This window comes from Camelus dromedarius, chromosome 32, assembly GCF_036321535.1.
Source record: "Camelus dromedarius isolate mCamDro1 chromosome 32, mCamDro1.pat, whole genome shotgun sequence".
In the NCBI taxonomy this organism is placed as follows: Eukaryota; Metazoa; Chordata; class Mammalia; order Artiodactyla; family Camelidae; genus Camelus; species Camelus dromedarius.
The window spans coordinates 6,530,683-6,552,774 of NC_087467.1; the positions used below are offsets into that span (position 1 = coordinate 6,530,683).

The following is a 22,092-nucleotide window of genomic DNA, read 5'->3' on the forward strand; positions in this document are numbered from 1 at the left end:
TGATGGAATTCGGGGACAAATGGGGCCTGAGGGAGGACTGGCTCGGGAGATTGGGTGGATGCAGGGAGGACGGGGCACAGGGAGCCAAAACGGAGCTCAGTTCAGGATGTCTAAGTGGAAATTTGGGCCCAGTGCTCTGGAAGGGACAGTTGGTTGGAGACAAAACTCACGGGAGGGCCTCGTGGAGAGGTCACCCCAGGAGCTCTGGAGTGTTCAGGGAAAGAAGTCAGAGCCCTGGGGACAGTGACATTTAAGCATCATCTGCGTCCATGCCACTGACTAATGAGAAGGTACCGTCAGAGATGGGAGGAGAGGCAGAGGAGGTAACTAAGGCTGAACAGTCAGTTAGAACAAGGAATAATCAGGTTATTGAACTTGCTGGTTAGATGGCAGGCAGCGACCTAAGCGAGCATCTTGGTTATCTTAGCATGCACAAAGGTCCTGAGTTCAACCCCCAGTACCTCCAGTGAAAAACACATTTCCTGCCAAGTAGTTGGAATGGAGGTGGGTATTTCAGAGGAGGCTGAACCTGGTTTGGACAGTGAAATCAGTGTTTCCTGCTGTGAAATGCATACCTCCCTAACCATGAGAGCCTACTGACCCAGAGCCTACTGTCCGGAACTGGGGAATCAGAAGAGGGCTAGCACAGCAGGAAGCAGGAAGACAGTCAGCAGGGGAGCAGGTACCTCCCCAAAGCCTGGCAGGGTGGAAGCTCTGGTGGAAACAACTTGAGAGCAGTGGAAAGAAAGATCAGAAAACCCCAGGAAGCTCCCTCCCCTGTAGAGACAGGAGACATTTTCTGCAAATATAAGCTAAAGGGCAGATCCAAATCATGGTAGATTTGGGAACAAGTCTCCATTATATTCACAACAACACAATCCCGCCAGCACTAGGCAGTGAGAGGGTGGGTGGGCCCAGAGCAGGGATCTTCCTGGGGGCCCAGCTTCTCTCTGTTCATTCAAGGGCAGGCTGAGCCAAGATCCCCTTTTCTTGTTGCTTCTGTGTTAACATCTCCTTGCTGCTCTTTGTCCCCTCCCTCTTTATGCCACCAAAGACAGGGGAAGGATCTGATACCAATCATTCTATTCACTGACCAGCAGATTACACTACAGGATGTTTCCTCCTCCAGCCAGAGTTATCAAACTTATTCCTGAATGCAGCGAATACCTGACAGCACATTGTGCTGGACACACTGTGTCACGTGCTGAAGAAAACAAATCTGATGCCCTGATGCTCGGGCGTTGGTAGGCCTGTATACCTGGCTTTCACTGGTTACCTACCCAGGACCCACTGCCCCTCTGATTTTGCTTCGGAAAATCTCCCCCATGTACAGCAACCATGCGGTCCTAATGGGACCCACCTCCCTCCACCTCCAGGCGAGGTAATCTCACGCTCTTGCTACATCAGATGGGCAGGCCCCAGCCACTCAATGCTGGGTTCCTCTGCCCACTGTGGTTAGTTCAGGATGGCCCAGTCAGAGGAAAGCTAGGGACCTCATGTTTAAAGGGTTATTCTTTTTGATATGAATGAGCAAGAGGATCTGTAGCCTCGAGGGCTCCTTTCCTCCATCTCGTAGCCACAAGGGGGCAGTCTTAGAGGAAGACTGACCCGTGGAGAGGGCAGAGCTGAGAGAATTCGAGAAAAGGAAACTGCCCCAGACACACTACACCTGGGCTTTGGGCTTTGTCCTACCACTGAACATTTTTCAGTTATGTGAGCTAGTAATTCCCTGTATCTTCTTGAGACAAACTTTCTTACTGAAGAAAGCATCTAACTGATACAGCTTAAGACATACACTAATAAAAGACAGGAAGTAACAAAAGAAAATGAGAATAAAATACTATGAATTCAGAGAAAGAATACTTGAAATGAGGGGGATTAATAAAGGCCCTATGCAGCTGAGATAAGCTGAGCTGAGCTTCACCCCAATAGTAACAGTTACCAATCACTAGTGTCTTACCACATCCAGGCCTTGGGTGAGTGTTTTTCATGCATTGGCTCACTCAATCCTCCAAACAACCCTTGAGGTTTTATGAAATGACACTTTTTATGACATGAAACTGACATTTGTTCTTTCTTCCAGAATAAAGCAATCTCAGTTCTCAGCTAAGCACATGACGACCTGCAAGAAAAGATTTCATTTCCCAGCCTCTTTTGAGGTATGGCTATAAGATCAAACTGGCCACAGAGATTAAGTAGAACCCTATGAACTTCCAAGCTTTCTTAAAGTTAGAGGCAAGCCTTTTCTTATGCTTTCCTCCTTCCCGCTGGCTGGAATGCAAAGATTACAGCAGGAGGCCAAGCAGCCAGCCAGGATAATGAGGACACCACACACTGAGGGTGGGGGCAGAGAGCCCAGGTCCCCTGGTCACACGGAGAAGTCCCCCAGCTCAACCTGGTCTGCCTACCTTGACTCCTTTTGAGACAGAGAACTTCTATCTTGCAATAAGCCAGAAAAAAATTTTGTTTTCTTTCAGAGCAGAATCGAGGTCGGACTGGTCCCATTAATATTATCTCTACTTACAGAGATGAGAGGGAAAACTTACCCACAGTTACAGCTACTGTGAGCCAGGGTCCAAACACACTTCTTATTCCTTACATCCAGGTTCCAACCCTCACCCAGACTGCCTTGAGACGCATAAAATTTGCACAAAAGTGGGTAGAAGACCTTGCATTCTTCTTACAGACGACCCAGGATTTTCTATGGTGGCCACAATCTCTAAGAAAGAGAACAATTCTGTCCCTTCATTTTATTCCTTAATAGGCACAGCCTCCCTCCAATTCCCACAGTCTCTCTCTGGAATCGGTAACCACCTCTGCTTCCTCTGAGGCTGCTGGGAAGACAGTGATTAGGCTCCTTGATGTCCAAGGTAAACATGTCCTGGGAACACAACCCCATCCCCCCTCCTCCACCTAGGAAAGTCCTACAGGTCAGAAGACAGCAACTGCTTACGCTGGCTCTTGGCATCAGTCTGAACTTTAATGCTGTGAATCGGGCAGAGAAATGAAATTATCAGGGAAAGCAGGGAAGGGCAGGATGGGGATTCTGATAGACTCTTCAGCTCCTCTGGGGCAAAGTTCCAAGACTGCCTGTTTGTTTTAGATGTTATGAATGACTGCAGTACGGCTCAGAGTGCTCTCCTTTAGCAGATTAAGACCATCCTGGTAAAATCACAATGTATGTGTGTGAAGTACAATATACTGCCCAAAGGTACAGCAGGTCATGGGAACGCTTACTGAATGGAATTACACAGGTGATTACTGAGGGAGATGCTTCAGGACAACTTGGGAAAACTATTTACAACGGGCAAAACAATAACCAACCACGAACTTGATCTTTCCAAGGCTGGGCCTGCTTTCAGGAGCCCTTACAGGGTTGAGTTCTGTCCTGACAAAGGCTCTGAAGGACCATCAGTGCACTGAATCTGCCCTGGAATCCCACAGGGAGCTGAATGGCTGCGTGCCAGTGGGAGGATTCAGATCCTTCAGCTGAGAAACAAAGTCATCACACTTCATGGCATCCTGGTCTCTGAGGCTGGGAGGCTCAGGTGCTCACTCCTTGGTGCATACACACTGACACACGAGCACATATGCTTGCACATGCACACACACACGCACACACACCTCTGAGGGTGTAAGACAAGTTTATGCAGAGTCGACAGCCTAGAATTGCACTGTCCACGTGAGGCTGCTGAGCACCTGAGATGTGGCTAGTCCAAACTGAGATGGGCCCAAGGTGTAAAATGCACTTGGTTGGTAGTGTGCAAATATTTTATACACCAAAAAAGGTAAAATATCTCGGTAATTTTTTATACTATGTTAAAATGATACTATTTAGGATATACTGGGTTAAAAGAAGTATGTCATTAAAATAAAGTACATCTCTTTCTTTTTACTTTATGTGGATTACTAGAAAAATTTAAATTACATAGGCAGCTCACATTGTATTTCTATTGGACTAGAAATACTGGATACTTCTAGTCTAAAAAGCTTCATTTGGACTAAGGGTCACTTAACTCCTTTGGAAGCAAAATGTCATGTTAGATAATGGCATAAACTCCACCCAAGAAAACCCTCACCTCCCTTCCGTCATCATGTTTATTATGTGCCGTATGCATTTATGTGGAAACTCGCCACGTGACCCCATGGTCCTACGGGGCCGGGGAAGACTCTGCTCTCACGAAACTTTGCAGTCTCTCTCACACCCTCTCCTAACCTCTCTCCACTCAATCCCCAAGCGCTCAACTCTCATGGCCCGCCTCCCAGACTGCAGCGGGCACACCCAACACTGTCTTTCTGGCATGTTTCTCTCCCCTCTGCTCCCACTGCTCACTCTCCCTGGGGGACATCTTTGCTCTCATGACTTCATCCTTCCCCCCATGACTCATTTATGCAACTTCACAGAAATGCAGAACTCTATTTTTCAGCCCCTACATCTCTCAGTTTAAATGTTGGGATATCCTGTTTTAAATCAAACCCTGAAAGAAAAATCTGTATCCCTTTTTTTTAAATTGGGGTGGAGGGTAATTACGTTTATTTATTTTAAGGGAGGTACTGGGGACTGAACCCTGGACCTCGTGCATGCCAAGCATGTGGTCTACCACTGGGCTGTACTCTCCCATGAAGAATGCATGCACTTTTATAAGAGAAAGGACTGACTGCAGTTCAAACGCATAACGACCTGCCAAATTCCTGGAATGGTTGGTGTGGACTGAGAGGAAGGGCTCCAGACAACACTTTGTGTGGTCTGTTCATTTACAAAAACTGTTAAAATAAAAGTTGAGTAATCTGGGTTTTATCTCTTTTTATTTTCTCTGTCCTCCCTCAGAGGACAGTAATAGACAATCATATGTCCCAAAGAGGAGCATGTGAAAACAGAAGGCCCAGAATAACACAGAATTAGGCAAATTTGGTCTTGAAGAAAAAAAGAACAGAGGCTCTCAAACTGGGACACACAGATGCAGGTCTGAATCCCTGAAAGGATGGGCAAGGTTGTGAGGGTGTGTGCATATACAAAAATTTTTAGAAAAGAGTCTGTAGCCTTCACCAGATTTCAAAGGGCCTGTGCCCAAAAAAGGATGGCTGCGATAGGACTTAAAAATGAAACTCGACGAAATTATGAGGTAAAGAAAAGTCATCTATTTACATGATAAATATTTTATGACACCGAGTATATGCTTGTAGTTATTAAGTCCACTAGAGCGCACACCTGTTAACTCTGTGTATCTTCACAGTGTGATCCTCACCACAACTTGCAAAGTGTAACCATTCAGCGCCTTCTGCTTCATTCTGTTCAGTCTGTCCATTACAATTCTTCCAGCATAACTTTTTGATAGCAAGCGTATGACTTTGGCTAAAACAAAGATAAAGAAATCATGAAATGAACGTATGCTATGACTATGAGATATTTTACTGGGTGCTCAACTACATACTCATTCAATTAGTGCGCTTTTGCTATTAATGTTGCTAACATAAACGGAAGTTAAAACTTGAATATCGAAACGTACAGATTTTAAAATACCACCACTAATATTTCAGCGATTTTATTTTAACCTTGAAAACATCTTACTGACCAAGGACACCACCAAAAAGAGCAAGAAATAGACAATGCATTTCTGTCAAATTTTGCTTTAATGATCAGTGGAATTCATGAAATGGCTATTAAAATCAGTCTTTTCAGATAACATTACTAAATGCATTGGTTTTTTTTTAGAATTCCAACTTTGCAACATATTCTACATTATTCGATTCTTTTGACATTCCTGTGACTTGAACGGACTCTCACTCATATTTTTAACGCCAGGTAAGGAAAGACAGTGAAAGATTTAATAAACTGCCCAGGGAAAGAAGCCTGGTCTTCAATATAACCTCTAATGGCATGACCTTGGGCAAGATGTTCATATTAATGCACTCTCTCCGGGCCCCAGGGCATAAGGCTCAGGGAGCCCTTACTGTGCCTGGAGATGGGTCATGGGGTTTTGAGGTGCACTTAACAGTTTGCTCCATTACAGGATATGAGCTTAAGAGTTCAAACACCAGAACTGACTCCCAAACACAATCTATAATATTTCAAAAAATCACCAACATTTTGAATCAAATTTTATTAAGAATCTACTGTAGTCAAATTTTGAAACCCATCATTATGAAAATCACTTTCATGTCAAATGCATTGTCTGTAAAGACAATATTAGGCAAACAAGCAATTTGGTCAAGGAAACTTTTAAAAACCATGTACAATGTAGTAACAAATGTCAATTTCAAGAGACTACCGCAAAACACAGAGGGGTAAGTACCACAAACAGAGATACGTGTGCCTCTCCATGCAAACATGGCGTAAGATGTGCTACTAAAGACTCCATGATTTCTATCTAATCTGATGGAAGCAAAAATAGGAAGAAAATACCTTTGACTTGTTTCTACACAGTGGGTCCAGTCATTTACTTCTGGAACCTGATCAGTCTTTTTCCAGGAGTATAAACAAATCTTTCCACACTCTAATCCTACTGCAACAACGTATCTGTTTTTAAGGGAAAGGGGGAAGACAGGGATTAATTTAGCGCGGATTTCTGTGCTCTCCAGCATCAGTCTAAAGCAGTCCCTCACAGTGCTCCCGACGGTCCCTGGTTTACAAAGGACTGTTTAAAAGTGCGGGTCCAAGACGCCGTGCACTGCTCTACTGTGTGCTTGGCGAGCCTCCTCTCCGTCGAGGCTGCACACAGTTTCACCTCTGTCCTCTGCTGACAAGGCCCGTGGGCCAGTGCTTCCCTGGCGGGCTGCAGGGACCCTCGTTCTACTGAAGACATTCATTATGCAGAAGGCACCAAAGTCCTACAGTTGGTGAAATAAGAGCCTTTGAGCCACACTCCCAATCTATTTCACCACTCTAAATATCAGCAAGTTTTATCAATTTAGAAGTTCTTACAAGAAACATTAGCATTATTTAAAAAAAAAAAAGCAACTTGGAAGCCAAGAGAACCCACAGATGAAAAAATAAGAGGGCTATATATTGAAAAACCAAGTGGTTTTCTTCAAGAAGACATAAAATGAAGCCCCAGAGACTGACCGTCGGGAAGGGTTAAGCATCGGGCAGACGCTGACGGCCGTCACAGCTCCACCCACGTCCAGGACAGAGGAGCAGGGGCCGATGCTGTGCTCAGGGCAGTCGTCACTGGAGTCGCACTCGCCCCAAGCAACCACCTAACACAGACAGACCAAACTCTGTAAAAGCTTCCTGCTTGCAAGGTCTAGTGATGCATTAGAGTTTCAATGGCAGAGATAACACCCTGGTATTTTTAAAAAATGTATCACATTCATTTGTGTTTCAGAGCTTCTGAGCATTTCAAGAACCACAGAGAAGCTACTGTAGCAGATACAAGTCTGTGATCCTCAAGTACCCAGATGTGCTCCCAAGACAACTGTCCCCGCCCAGAGACTGGGGCATCTAGCCTGCTCTTTACACGCAGGACACCTGTTTTGATTCAGGGACAGTCTATCCGTCATGTCCTCATCAAGGTGCTCAGGCACCTCCCCAAGAAATTCCCACAAAATGTCTGGAGCCAACCACGTCCCTGACTCTTCTGCTACACCACCCACTGCTCAGGGAATCAGCTCAGCTGTCAGGAGGTCCTAACCTGGATGATACACCACATAAGAAATGAGGTTTTCCTGGTAGCTCATGCCTCAAAGCGGTGTGACTGATCACAGAGGGCAGTGAAACGGACAACAGCTGCAGAACACAGGACCGAAGCAAGATTCCGAGCAGAAGGCTCTGCCCCCGTGAGCAGAAGTGCAGTTCTGAGTCTGCACGGTGAACGATGCTTTGTCTGCTTCAGCCTTGACCTATCTGAGAGCCACAGCTGGGCCATCTGCTACTGGATGTGACCCTGGAGGGCGGATGCGGTCCTGCTGGCTTAGCAGCTAGCAAAGAATAGGAGGACAAATGCCAGGGAAGAAACGACTAGGCAAATGACAGAAATGAAGAGCTGAGAGAAAGCATTTCAGAGGCTGACATTTCAGTGTTTCACTGAGTGACAACATGCCCACATTAGTCCTCCACTTTGGTAATTTGCGCCCTGAGTACGACGGGGGAGGGCAGGAGAGGACAGGAAGCGCTCAGGAGCCTCAGCACTTCTAGTCTGTGGGAACTGCAGAAAAAGGAAAGGACGTTTTCAAGAGCAGGAAAACTGCGGAAAGACCAGAGGCCAGGCGAACATCTCCCAGAGAACCAGGGCCATGGTCAACAACCTACTGCTGACTAATTTCTTTTAATTTTTTTTTCAAAGCTCAGGATACATACACATACATACCAGCGTCTACCGCTGAATGAAAAGGTAATATTCATTCATTATGGAAAGGATTTTAAATTCATAAAAGCATGAAAAACAGAAGAAGAAGCTATCTTTCCCTCCACCCACTCCTACTCTCCTAATTCCTTCATCCTGACCCATTTCATTGACTACTTTTCTCCTACTGGGGCCATCTGATGAAGGTCATGTGTCTGAAGGGTCTTCTTTTCCTATCTGATATTTCAGAGACACATATTTATAGAATTGAACAAGAAAAGCCTTTTATGTATGCCCCTGAAAAACAGAGAAGGGAATACACAAGCTGATTTTTTAAAGTTGTATCAGAAAATAAAGATTGTGTGTTTTCTATCCAAACATATCTGTAATACTACTATTTCAAGTTTGAAAAAATACTAAGTTAAAAAAAATTACCTTTTTGTCCCGACTTCCAGTGAAGAAATACCTGCCATCAGGACTCCAATCACAAGACCAAATGATTCTACTGTGCACAGCAGTGATTTTGTTGGTGAAGGCAAAGAGACTGAAAACTGGGTCTGAAAGAAACACGTATGCACTCCTCACAAAGCAGAGAAAGCTATTTACCTGGTAGACAGCTATATTTAAGTGCCACGTACATACAACATTAATTTAGTAATATATACACTGACTTTTGCAACAGACTAAGGCCAGGCAGCTGACCCCTCACCAGAACACTACAGGTATACAATTATTTTTCTAGCAGGAAATGCTTTTATATTGACTAGTCACTCTCTAGTGACTGATGCCAAACATCTTCTAGACACTAATTAAAGGTTCAATTTATGCCTATGGAAGGAGCCTGAAGAAATTTAACCTTACTCAGGAAGTAGCCAAATTTGCATATTAACTATGCGAAAAAAAAGATTAATGCACCCTTAAATAATGTTAAAAAAAAACTTATATTATTTTCCTTTGTCAGATTTAAGTGTGAAGTAACTTCTAGCCCTCATATGGACTAAACCTAAAAGACATAACTGTGTATGGAGGGCAAATTAATATACCTATTAATCTACAATCCATAAAGATATAACAAATTAATGGATTTGTTATTAGTATCATTTTAACTTTTTAAAAAGTAAAGGTTGCATGTTAGGAAATCACCAGTTGCAAAAGAAATCAGTCTGTTCTAACATATACTGCTGAGTATGTGTCACAGTCCCTGGTAGTGTCTAAAATACAAAATACTAAAGGACCAGAAATACCGTAAGATCAAGCTGCATGCAGGTTATATCAATGGAAAATTAAGAACAGGATTAAACAACACAAAAGTACTTTAAACATTCGCTTTTACCCACTCAATTAAACTGGAGGAATAAGAACAGGCCACTGCTGCAACCACACAAAGCCTTTTTTCCTTTTCACCTTTTTTCAGTTTATGCCAGGCCCAGAGTAGAAGCTGGCTTCTTTAACTGAGATGCCTGAACACACACCATCCTCACAAGGAAGCTATCATAGAACTCTGGATGACTCACAACCACCAGTCTCTGCCCTTTTCCTTGTTATCACTAGGTAAAATGGACATAAATGCTTCACTAATAATCTTCCCAACCAGGCGCTGTTTTACCTAACTCAGGTGGAATTGTGTCCTGCCTTTTCCACAGGGACCAGGTCCGATCTCTGGAAACGGCTAGTAAGAACTTGTCGTCAGGAGAGAAGGCCATCTGCGTGACAGTCAGACTGTGGAAAACTAAGCTCTGCACCTGCTTCCAAGATGTAGTGTTCCACAGAATGATGGCTGCATGCTCTTTCTTAGCTGCCTATAGGACAGAAGTGAAACAGTAAAGCAATTTAAGTAGAAATAAACTGAAAAAAAAAAAACAAAACCAAAAAACCATTTTTCAAAATAAAAATTGTTTCCATGGTGTATTTTACACATGTGTGTAAATTAAAAAAAAAACACAAATTCTGAGAAGGTACTATAAATACTCTAAAAAGGTGTACCTCTGAGAAGAGAAAGACTGGGATTACAAATGATGAACAATTAGAGACTAGCACTTTAAGCAGAATTTTTTAAATTGAATTATAATTAACACACGATATATTAGTTTCTGATGTACAGCACAGAGGTGGTTCAATATTCTTATACATTATGAAATAATCACCACTTATAGTCCAATTATTATCCATCACCACACAAAGTTGTTACCACATTATTGACTATATTCTCCAGATGAACATTACTTTCCTGTGACTTATTTATTTTATAAGTAAAAGTTTGTACCTCTTAATGCCCCATCACCTACTTTGGTCATCACCCTCCCACCCCCAACAAACTCCTATTCTCTGTATCTATGAATCTGTTCCTGTTTTGTTTCATTTGTTCTGTTTTTTAGATTCCACATATAAGTGAAAACTATATGGTATTTGTTTTTCTCTAACTTATTTCACTTACCCTCCTGGTCCAATGGCAAGATTTCATTCTTTATTTTTATGGCTGAGTAATATTCCATTGTGTGTGTGTATATGCATAAAGAAATATATATAAAAAAAATGTGACAATGAGTGTGTATATGTCCACGAATGACTGAAAAATTGTGCTGAACACTAGAATTTGACACAACATTGTAAAATGATTATAAATCAATAAAAAATGTTAAAAAAAAAGAAATATATATTTATATATATATACACACACCACCGCTTTTTTATCCATTCCTCTACTAATGGGCACTTAGGTTGCTTCCATATCTTGGCCATTATAAATAATGCTACAATGAACATAGGGGTACATGTATCTTTATAAATTAGTGTTTTCATTTTCTTTGGATAAATACCAAAAAAAAAGTATTGCCGGATCATAGGGTATAGTTCTATTTTTAATTTTTTGAGGAACCTCCATACCACTTTAATATTTTACAAGAAGAATATATTTGGGTATTAATTACGTAATTAGCGGTATAGAGGCTTTCACTTCTGGTCAATATTGAGTAAAAGGGACCGGGTTTACTTGCTTGTGTGAAAAAAAACTAAAAGACAAAATTCATGAAATAATGGCACTCCAAAATACTATGTGATGGTATGTTCATTATCTTGATTATGGTATGGACTTCACAGGTATAAACATATGTCAGAATTTATCTAACTGTTCACTTTCATGCAATTTATAGTACACTAATGACATCTAAAGAAAGCTGTTAAAAATGTTAGTTTAAAAGAGATGCACATACTTGCTACAAAGGAGCCAACTTGAAAAGGAGGAAATAATCAAGTACATGATTGGCAGCGCCCTAAGCTAAAACAAATTAGCTGCTCAGTGGAAGCACAGTTATTCCTGCTCTTAAGCCCTATTTTTCCCAAAGGCCCCTGTAATAACAGAAGGAAGTACTCCCAGGACCACCCTCAGAAATGGGACAACAAGCAAGGGGGTGGGGCAGAAGGAGCGTGACAGTATGTCTTGATGCCCCTCCTACAGTCCAGCAGCAAGAAGCGGCAGCAAAAGCAGAGACGAAAAACAAATAAACAAACAAAAAAAAGGGTGCCCGTACAGGTGGGCAGCTCACATCATCATGCTTAAAACAAGTAAATCAATTTATTTCCTTACTTAAAACAAGTAAATAAACTTTGGGAAATTTAGAGGAATATGTGGGTCTCAGACACTTCAGATACGCCTCCACAGATTACAGATAAATACTGAATAGCAAGTTCAGGATCCTTCTCCCAGGCAGATGTGTGAGGCACAGTATTCAGCAGTGCCACGTGCTGGTGGCTCAGTGAGCTGGCCTCCACCCTGCCTCACCCTGGCAATGGCCAAGGGACTCTATTCACTTAGGTCAGTACCCAGAGTGTCCTTGAGAGATGGTCAGATGGAGGGCACCCTAGGCTTCACCTTCTCATTCCCCTGTGTCCCCAGAACTCTCATTACTAAAAGTTTGTATATCACATTTTTAGATCTCATTCTAAGATATGATTAAATAGTTTTTTTGGGGGTGGGGTGGGGATTAGGTTTATTTTTTATTTATTTGTTTGGTTTTTTGATGAAGGTACTGGGGATTGAACCCAGGACCTTGTGCATGCTAAGGCATGCACTCTACCACTGAGCTATACCCTTCCCTCAATTAAACAGTTTCTGAGTAGGGGCATAAATCAGCTCAAATCAAGTATTTAAGAACAAAATGTATAGCTGAAACAGATTGAAAATGCAACTACAAGCTGCTGAAGGGATAGAAGGGAAAAGAGACTGAGAAAGCAAGAGTCAGAAAAGGCAGGCACCTGGGACCTTTCGGGTTGAACTCTGTCCAAATCACTACTAAACTTGCAGGAGCCTGACGACTCAAACAACCTGTGACCAAGTAGAATAAAAAGGCAAAATTCCCTACCTTACAAGCTGAGGCAAGCAGAGTCTTTGAATTGCTACAAGCAACACAAAATATTTCATAACCATGTCCATATCTAAAATTTAAAAAGAGAAAAAGGATGACCCCTGTATCAGTAAATGTACCTATTCTCATGCTGCAAAATTTTTAAATGTGAAAATAACATCAATCTCTCTGGTTAACATACAGTGCTTTTAAGAAACATTTCATTTTTGTCTAGGCAAATATTTCAGGAAAAAACAGAGGGACTGGAGAAAAATGTCAACTCCCTAAAAGTAATACAACTTATTCCAACAACTAGATTAAATACAAGTTTTCACCCCAAGCCAGACAGAACAATAAACAATAAACCATGGAAAGGTTTTGACAGGGAACCACTGCAGGAAAAAAAAAACTGAGAGAATAACAAAACTTAAAAATGTTTTTTTTGAAGGAAAAAAATATATATATATAGTGTTATGCCTCTCTATTTTAAAAATTAAGACCAATAAAAGCTAGTAAATATAATGCATAGCAATATAAAACAAAGTTTGATTCTCGCCCCTTATAAAGGCCATGAAAGGAACTCTAGAGCAGGTGGGAAAATGTAGGTAAGAGAAAGCAAAGGAGAAAATCAGGTTGGGGACGGAGGGCGGGGAGGGAATCACAAGTTAGGACAGAATCAGACCAAAGAGCTAAGTACGGTTTAACTTACAGTTTTTGAACTTCAGGCCACAAAGTATTTTGCAGAAGATGGTCCTCAGTGGGAGGTTCTACAATAAATTTACAACATTGCAATTTTCATGCAAGCAAACGAATTCTACAGCACTTATAGGTCAGCAGTAACAGATACCGCAATATGTACACAAATGATTCTAGTAAACCATCTTTGTGCCTTTTCTTACCAGTAAGTATAGAGGGTTGAAAGGCCACCTGGTGATACTCGAAACCAGTACTAGTTAACAGCTCCTCTTCATCAGAAGGCTGAGAAGCTATATCTCCTAGTTTAGAAGAAACACATCAACATCATGAATGTAGTCACCATCTTGACGTCTCCTACACATGTCCTAGTATTAATGCCACTAGCTGGAAAGTAGCGGCACTTCGAAGCAGTGCAATTCAAAGTAGTGCAATTCAGAGCTGCAGCCACGTGACTGCAAAGCCAAGGGTACTTCCACTACGCTGGTATTTCCCAAATGTGCTCCTTATCGAACTAGTCAATTCCATGGAGAGTCCTTCCTTTTCTTTTGAGCTCACATTTCCCACACTTTTTAAACTATAGAACACATTTTTCAGGCTCCCCACATTAGCATCTATGGCTGTAAGTGCTCCATGAAATACACTGTAAAAGCAGCACCTATTTCAGGGCCTGCCTGTGCACACAGAGTAGTTACCAGGAAGTATCTGATAGAGAAGAAAGATGCATGTATTGTGATATTAAAACAAACAAACAAAACCCTGTAATGAACATTAGGCACATGTTATACAAGTCTGTAATTAGGTTTTAAGTACCACTATGAGTTCAATAATTTTGGAGACGAAAGCCTTACCCTGAAAGACAGCTTTATTTGATAATCCCAAAGCAGGGACAGTAGCTCCTTCTGGAAGATCACCATCTTGCTGGAATAAAAAACATGATAGATACTTTACATGCCAAAGGTTACTCTTATCTCAGACACTATAAAAAATGCCATGCACATAAATGCTAAGAAGCAGTATAAAGACCATTTTGTGTGGACATCTGCCCGCACTTCCATTTCCTGAACCAAGAGATGCAATGTTGAGCAATCACCTCCAGCAGCCAGGCTCCAGCTGACTCCCAGCCCCCACCCAATCCACAGAGTTGGGCATCCTCCCATCCATGAGCTCATCAAACCCTGTCAGCTCAATGGGTTTCAAGGTTTGACAAAGGAAAGCACTGCTGGCTTCTAGCAAAGAGTGGGCTGAAAATGCAAGGCCTGGAGCTTTATTTCCCAGAGTCTCACAGGCACATCCCTGCTGATGCTCACGCAAACACAGATGTTTCCCAGGAAGGCACAGTCATAGTATTGTCATTAAATGTATTTACAATTCTGAAAATCTTAAAACTTTGTAGCAGTGCCCTCTGAAGTGGCAATAATCTGCTTATATGCTACAATTTATATCAATGAATTTATTACATACGAAACTGTATGTTAATCATCAAAATTGGCACATGTCCATAAACTAAGAACATTTCTTATGATTTAAACTTTAATACAGAGGCTGAAACTCAACACAAACATGAGCAATAGGAATTTAAATCATCACCAAAGAATGGTTACCTGAGACATGAGAGACTGCGTGCTTTATTTCAGTAACCAAGAAAAACAAAACATTATGAAAATATTAAGAGGCATTCCTACATATCCCAACATTTAGTATGGGAACTTCTCAGTCTACAGGATTCCTGTATCTCAGGGCACAGAACTAAACACGTATCTGGGACTAAGCCTCTTATGGAATCCTAAGACTACCTTTCAATCCCTAGAACTGTGAGATCCTCAAACCAACTACCCTTCCACCCCCATATGGTCAGCTCTGTAACCGCAATCAGGACCTCCCTTTCGATCTCATTACTGTCCATTAGCATTAAAAACAGCATAGCAGAATCTTTCATCTTCTTCACATACTCAAGAAAGCCCCTGGCAGGAGCTCCTGAGACACTCCAGGAAACTTAACTGGACATTTCTTCTAAAATGATTCTTTCTTCTCCAGATTTACCCCCACTGGTTCTAGCATCTCTGCCTTCAAAGTCTCTGGGCTCAAAGGTGTATACTGCTCCCACGTAACTCTTCACCTTAAAGTGCTTCTCATCACCTTGTATAGGACTTTCATTGGTACCCCAGAGTCTAAACTACGCCTGCCTCCCGAAGTTCTCCATCATTTGACTTGCCCCCAGCCTCTCCATTTCCCTCTATATACTCTTCATTCGAACAGCTCTGGCTGCCCACTGCTCTCTCTCTCCTTCCTTCTGCCTATCAAAAGCGTACTTATCCTTTTCAAGCTCAGAAGCAAATCTGGGACCCAATTCTAAGCACAGCAAAGGACTGTACGACGTGCACGCCTGTGACACACAACACGTTTCCTACTTCCTTTCCCTTCCTTCAAAACTGCTTACTTTATAATTTTTAAAACCTATGCATTTTTATAAGTGTTCAAATCTTCTGTAGAAAGGGGGCAGAAACAAAAATCAATAAAAACTTACCCATTCAAAACTCAAATGAAGCCCCACTTTCTCGTTATTCCAGCAGAGTGACCACTTTCTTCTATGAAATGTACTTTAACCACCACAAGATTTAGCAATTAACTGGTGTCATCTTAACAGTTGCAGGTACACTAGTTCCACTGCCCCCACCCCAATCTACATCTAGATGGAAATCTCTAAAAACATGACCCACCTGTTATGTTTTGTTTTATTGTAGGTACTTGTTAGCACAGTGATGATACACAGTATTTGTGCCTTAATTTAACATTTTAATTCTTTATAGTGTCTTGGGCTTATTTGTTACAAAATTTCTAATTTTAGTATTTAAATTACTGCCTACCACAGCACACACACAAGTTTGTCAGGCCAATAACATGATTTGATTTCCTTTCTACCCATATACTCCATTTACAGCCTTAAGTAAAATTTTTTAAAATTTTAAATGAAGTGGCTAGATTTAGTTAAAGCATTTAGAGGAATACTCACATTACAAAGCACATGATTCAGTGACTGGCCCGTAATGGCACAAAAATTTTCCACAAAATTTCGAGGTGCAGAAAATACTCGAAGAACTTTTTCATCGGCTCCAGATACAAACTGAAACCTGTTGATCATTGCCAAACATTTCAGGTCATATCCGTGTATCTGGGGCCTTGCAATTTCATGCCAAGTCACCTGGGTATCAAAATAGGATAAACAAAAATGATCATACATTTCAAAAACTGAAGTCTTTTCAACAAGCAAAATTTCAGATATAAAATCTTTCCATATGCCATGGAAATGTGACCATAAGGCAGATTCATCCATATTGTTGTGTTTATCAACAGTTCAATCTTTTTCACTCACAGCCACTGTGCCCCAACATCAAATTGAAATCTGGAGACAAAGTTTTGGAAGCAGAAAAGAACAGCTTTATTTCTTTGCCAGGCAAAGGGGGTCACAGCAAGCTAATGCTTCAAGACTGCAACCCTGATTTGGGGAGGGGTAACAGGGAGTTTTTCAGGAAGAGTCCAAGAACAGAGCTTCTGATAAACACCTGTGAACATGCAGGGGCTGCACTTTCCTCCCTGACACAGCTCTGCGTTGGCGTCAAGAAAACCTGTTGTCAGAGCCTCCTGTTTCTGTGGCTATCAGACCATGACCTCCTCCTCCAATGGACCTTGGTCTGGTGTTTGTCTTCTGCACCAGGAGTTAATGAGTCACATCTCCGGACATTTCTATGCCTGGAACAATGGATGCTTAAGGGGGAGGGTGAGTGTTCTAAGGAAGAGGGCAACATGTGCAACTTAGTCAGGCTAGAACGTGCTTTACCATGAGGGAGCCATTTCTGGTCACTCTTATCTGGGTACTTCAGAGAGGAGCTACAGCAGAGAATATGGGGGAGGGCCTGTCCTGGGAAGGCCTGATAGGGCCCTGGTCCATTACAACAACTTGTTGATCCATTCACCTACTCATAGACATTTGGGTTGTTTCCAGTTTTGGTCTTTTACTGAAAAAAGTCATGAACTTTCGTTGTGTACAAGTCTTTGCATAAGTATATACTCCTATTTCTCTTGGGGAAATACTACCCATAGGTAGGAAAACTGGGTGATTTAGTAGATGTCTATTTAAAATGTCAATATACTGCCAAATTACTTCCCAAAGTGGCTGTACTTTTTACAATCCCACCTGCAGTGTTGTATGAGAGATCCAGCTGCCCATCACCTCATCAACACCTGTATGGTCAATCTTTCAACTTTAACCATCCTCATAGTGTGCAATGGCATCTCACTGTAGCTTTAATTTGCATTTCCCTAATGACTAATGGTGTTGAGAATCTTTTCTTGTTCTCATTATCTATCTCCATCCATATATCTATCTCCTTTGGAGAAGTATCTTTTGACCTTTCTTTTTACTGGGTTGTTTATTTTCTTATTATTGAATTGTGAAAATTGTTTATATACTCTAGATAAAAACCCTTTATCAGACATGTGCTTTGTAAATGCTTTCTCCTAGTTTGGGACTTTCAAAGAGCAGAAAATTCACATTTTGGTCAAGTCTGATATATTGATTTTTTTTAATGGATCATGAATAAACAATAACTGAGTCACACTGGTAACAAATCACCAAGAGCCACAGAAAACCACTCCAAATCATTTGCCTCATTTTTACTTGACTACAGTGTCATCCCCAATGTTCTGGGCTCTGTTAATTTTAATCTACCACGTGCTGCTGAAGCAGAAATGTCAGTTGCAAATTTCATTAGCTCTCATGGACTGACCCATAATCAGTTCCATGAATTTCTGTCAGAAACTGAAGTTGAGAATACTTTCTCTGTGGCACAATATAGTTCAATGTCTTACCAGTGGTAAAGTTTTACTGTGGTTTTTTAAAGCTCAGGGCCACGATTGAAAAGTTTCTTGAACAAAAACTGGCCTCAACCACTATTATGTAATGCTATATAATGTTAGACATTAGCTTTCACTGCAGATTTGATAGTGTTTCTTAATGAATTAAACCTAAAATTACAAGGTGTAAGAAAATTTTTTATGTGGAACTGAAGTAAACACATTTTGACAACTAAAATCTGAACTGCTCGAACTGTAAAGAATACAGGTATGCTTAAGCTTTTTTAAAAACTGAAACATAGTTGACATAATACATAGTATTATGCTAGTTTCAGGTGTACAACATAGTGATTTGACATTTAATATATTATGAAATGGTTACCAAGGTAAGTCTAGGAACCACCTGTCCCCATATAAAGTTATTACATTACTGACCATATTTCTTATGCTGTGTATCACACCCCGTGACTTACTTATAACTGCAAGCTTGTACCTCTTAATCCTTCACTTACTTCACCCAGCATCACACCTCTGGCAAACACCTGTTTGTTCTCTGTATCTGTAAGTCTGTTTTCATTTTGTTTTCTTTTTAGATTCCAGATTTTAGAGAAGTCATATGGTCTTTATCTTTTTCCACCTGACTTATTTCACTTAGCACAACATCCTCTAGATCCATCCACAGTTATAAACAATATGACTCATTGTTTTAATGGCTGAGTAATACTCCATTGTGTATATACCACATCTTCTTTATCTATTCATCAATGGATACTTAGTTGCTTCCATATTTTGGCTATTATAAATATTGCTTCAATAAACACAGGGGTGAATATATCTTTTTGAAATGGTTTTTTGTTTGTTTGTTTGTTTTCTACAAGTACCCAGAAGTGAAATACTAGATTGTGGGGTAGTCCTATTTTTAATTTTTTGAGGAAACTTCATACCGTTTTCCATACTGGCTGCATCAATTTACAACCCTACCAACAGTGCACAAGGGCTCCTCTTCTCCACATCCTTGCCAACACTTGTTACTTGTTATCTATTTGATGCTAGGCATTCTGACAGGTATGAGGGAGTATCTCACTGTGGTTTTGACTTGCATTTCCCTGATGATCAGCTCAACAAAGATGCTGAGCATCTTTTCATGGGTCTGTTGGCCACCTGTATGTCTTCTTTGGAATGCTGAAGTTTTAAGAAAATACCAAACTGCTTTCCAGAGTGGCTATCCCACTTTGCATTCCCATCAGTAATGTATGAAAGTTCCAGTCAGCCTGCATCCTTACCACCCTCAGTAGTTTACACCTCAGCCATTGTAGTGGGTGTGTACTGGCAACTCATCAAGGCTTTAATCTGCATTTCCCTAATGGCTAACGATGCTGCCTCGCTTTCCACGTGCTCATGGATGTTTTTTAAAGTGGACCATCAAGTAGGAAGACATTTCACCTGTGACTGGTCTTTCCTCTTCCACGGAGCAAAAAGTCGAGTTGTCTGGTCAGTGCCAACAGTGATGATAAATTCTCCTTCTGGGTCCCACTTTAGGTCTTGGACACCATCAAAATGTCCTGAAATAACAATCTCTGGAGTCCACTCTTTCTGCAATGAAAGTGCTCATGACACATCAAAATAATCCAAGACCACTACTAAGAAGAAAGTCTAATAACGCCTTCAGCCCTCAGGTCTGATACAGGAAAAGACCGTAGCCCCTGAGCAAAGCGAGAAGCTAAGTAAACAAGATGGGATCTTAAAGTAGAGGATCTGTTTTCCAGTCAAGCATATTAGAACTTAAACATTCAAATATGCTGTGTCCTTTTAAAGCAGTAACCTTGGTAAAGTCCCCTCCTTTCATCACTTATGGATGCCTCCTAGAACCCAGATACTACTTAACCTCTCTGTGCCTCAATGAACTCTTCTGTAAAAGAGTTACCTAGCTCATTCGGTCATTATGAGAATTAAATGAAGTTTTATTTGTACAATGCTGGCGCATACTAGTTACTACGTGAGTATTTGCTTGTTAAACTAAATAACAGAGTATTGTGTAACATGAGTCTGTAGATTCTGAGTGTGTGCCTAACACATTTTCTTTGTTAAGTAAAAAAAAAGCTGCAGGGGTAGAGGACAGAGGTTAAATCAATGCTAGGTAGTCCACCTCCTGAGGGAGCCTGCACCAGCAACCATGGAAATAATGACAATGAAATATAGAAAATGTCATGTGCCTGGTCCACAAAACATCTTTTTGAACAACTCAAGTGGTGGTAAAACTTGATCTTTAGAGGAAAGTTAAATTTGTATAAATAGCTAAAAGGTCATTCAAAGCCAAGTCTGATGAATATGGTCAGTGATTAAGTTATATTATTTTCTAGTCAAAACCATGAATAGGCTAGAACAAAGAAATCTTGTTCATTTCCTCTGTGACGTAACAACTGATTCTAAAGTTAGCACTTAATGAGAGTTTCCAAAAAGTTCTGAACAAAGTGCAGCACTTCTGGACTATCAGCACGGTGCTAAAGAGCTTATTTGTCTTCATATGTTACCCCTGATCGTAACAAATTTCCACTCTGGTGTGGGATGCTGACAGTGGACATGGCTGAGCATGCGTAGGGGGCAGAGGTAAATGGGAATTCTCTTTACTTTCTGCTTAATTTTTCTGTGAACGTAAAATGTCTCTAAAATACAAAGTCTATAAAAAAAATCACCCTCTATACTTGGTAAATAGCTATTATTAATTTGAAGTCAAATTATAAGCAAAGGTACAGGGAAATTCTGCCCTCTGGTTTGAGCTCCTCCTTACTCATATAATGCTTTTTTCTATGAAGGTCTCAAAGATGAGCTGAAACACAGCTCAAAGAAGCTCTAAGTTAAGAACAAAATTAGATTTATCCTTAAAACTATCTATTTAAAAGTGTCGTAGCTAATGATTCCCTGGTTCATTTAAAAGTAGAAATAATCTTAAAGGTCAACTCCAAACGGAAGATACAAAGGAAAGAGTAAACCACTCCATGTATTGAGACTTCAAATTCTCCTACGTAAAACAACTATTCCAAAGCCCACAAACTGAAGGTTATGCAAACCCATGAATCTGCTCTTTATGTAAGTTCCACACACTAACTGATGGCACCCCTGAGGCTCTCCATGAATTTTCACTTTATAAAGAAGCTATTAAATGCACATTCAAAATCTGCTGCCTCATATTTTGCTCTATGTTCTTACTTCTTTCATTTATTTATTTAAAATATATAGCATCCAGGATGTGCCAGGCTTTGCTTTTCATACTATACAAATATTAATTCATTTTAGCATCATGAAAACCCTATGCGTAGGAGCTATTTATTACTGTCTACATTTTACAGATAAGGAACCTGAGACAAAGGTTAGGTAATGTCCTCAAAGACAGCTAGGAAGTACAAGATTCAGGCCCAGGTTGTCCAGCTCCCAGGCCGGTGCCCACAGCCACAATTCCTGCTACCTCACCTCCCTAAACCCAAAGCAGCAGACAGGAAGCAAATTAGAGAGTAAGATACGGAGTAGTGCTGGGAGGCAGCTGCATGATTAGAAGAAGATTACCTCTCTTTGAGACTAAAACCTCTAAGAAAGATCTAGAAGAGCCCAATATTGGGAGGACCATTTAGAATTACACATATCAAGAGCCCCTGAGAGCATCACTATAGTCAATCACAAAATAACAAGTACTTCTAATGCCTTTGGTTGGTCATTCATTCAATAATTATCAATGGAGTACCTAGTTGTTCAGCAGGAAAATATCAAATTTCGTGATTTTTTTTAAGAGAACAAAGAGGTTCTACATTTTAGGGAAAACTTGCATCAAAAAATGTATATAGCTTTACGGGAGAGCTTAAAATTTATACAGCTTAAACTTCACTTATGTAGAAAATTTAAAAAAAAAAGAAAGAAAGAAAATAAAGAAA

The 22,092-nt window shown here is 40.8% G+C and overlaps 1 protein-coding gene across 1 annotated transcript in view; it reads right to left on the reverse strand.

The window, feature by feature from the left end:
* Positions 1-4,787: 4,787 nt before the first annotated feature.
* ELP2 (elongator acetyltransferase complex subunit 2) overlaps positions 4,788-22,092 on the reverse strand; it is a 32,241-nt gene continuing 14,936 nt past the window's right edge. Inside the window, exons 12-22 of the mRNA XM_010977464.3 lie at positions 19,613-19,762; positions 16,329-16,517; positions 14,167-14,236; positions 13,522-13,617; positions 13,332-13,389; positions 12,641-12,713; positions 9,889-10,081; positions 8,718-8,839; positions 7,064-7,197; positions 6,404-6,517; positions 4,788-5,353 (exon numbers count right to left, since the gene is read on the reverse strand). Coding sequence (XP_010975766.1) covers positions 5,197-5,353; positions 6,404-6,517; positions 7,064-7,197; positions 8,718-8,839; positions 9,889-10,081; positions 12,641-12,713; positions 13,332-13,389; positions 13,522-13,617; positions 14,167-14,236; positions 16,329-16,517; positions 19,613-19,762 — 1,356 coding nt within the window. The 3' untranslated portion in view covers positions 4,788-5,196. The remainder of the gene's footprint in view (positions 5,354-6,403; positions 6,518-7,063; positions 7,198-8,717; positions 8,840-9,888; positions 10,082-12,640; positions 12,714-13,331; positions 13,390-13,521; positions 13,618-14,166; positions 14,237-16,328; positions 16,518-19,612; positions 19,763-22,092) is intronic.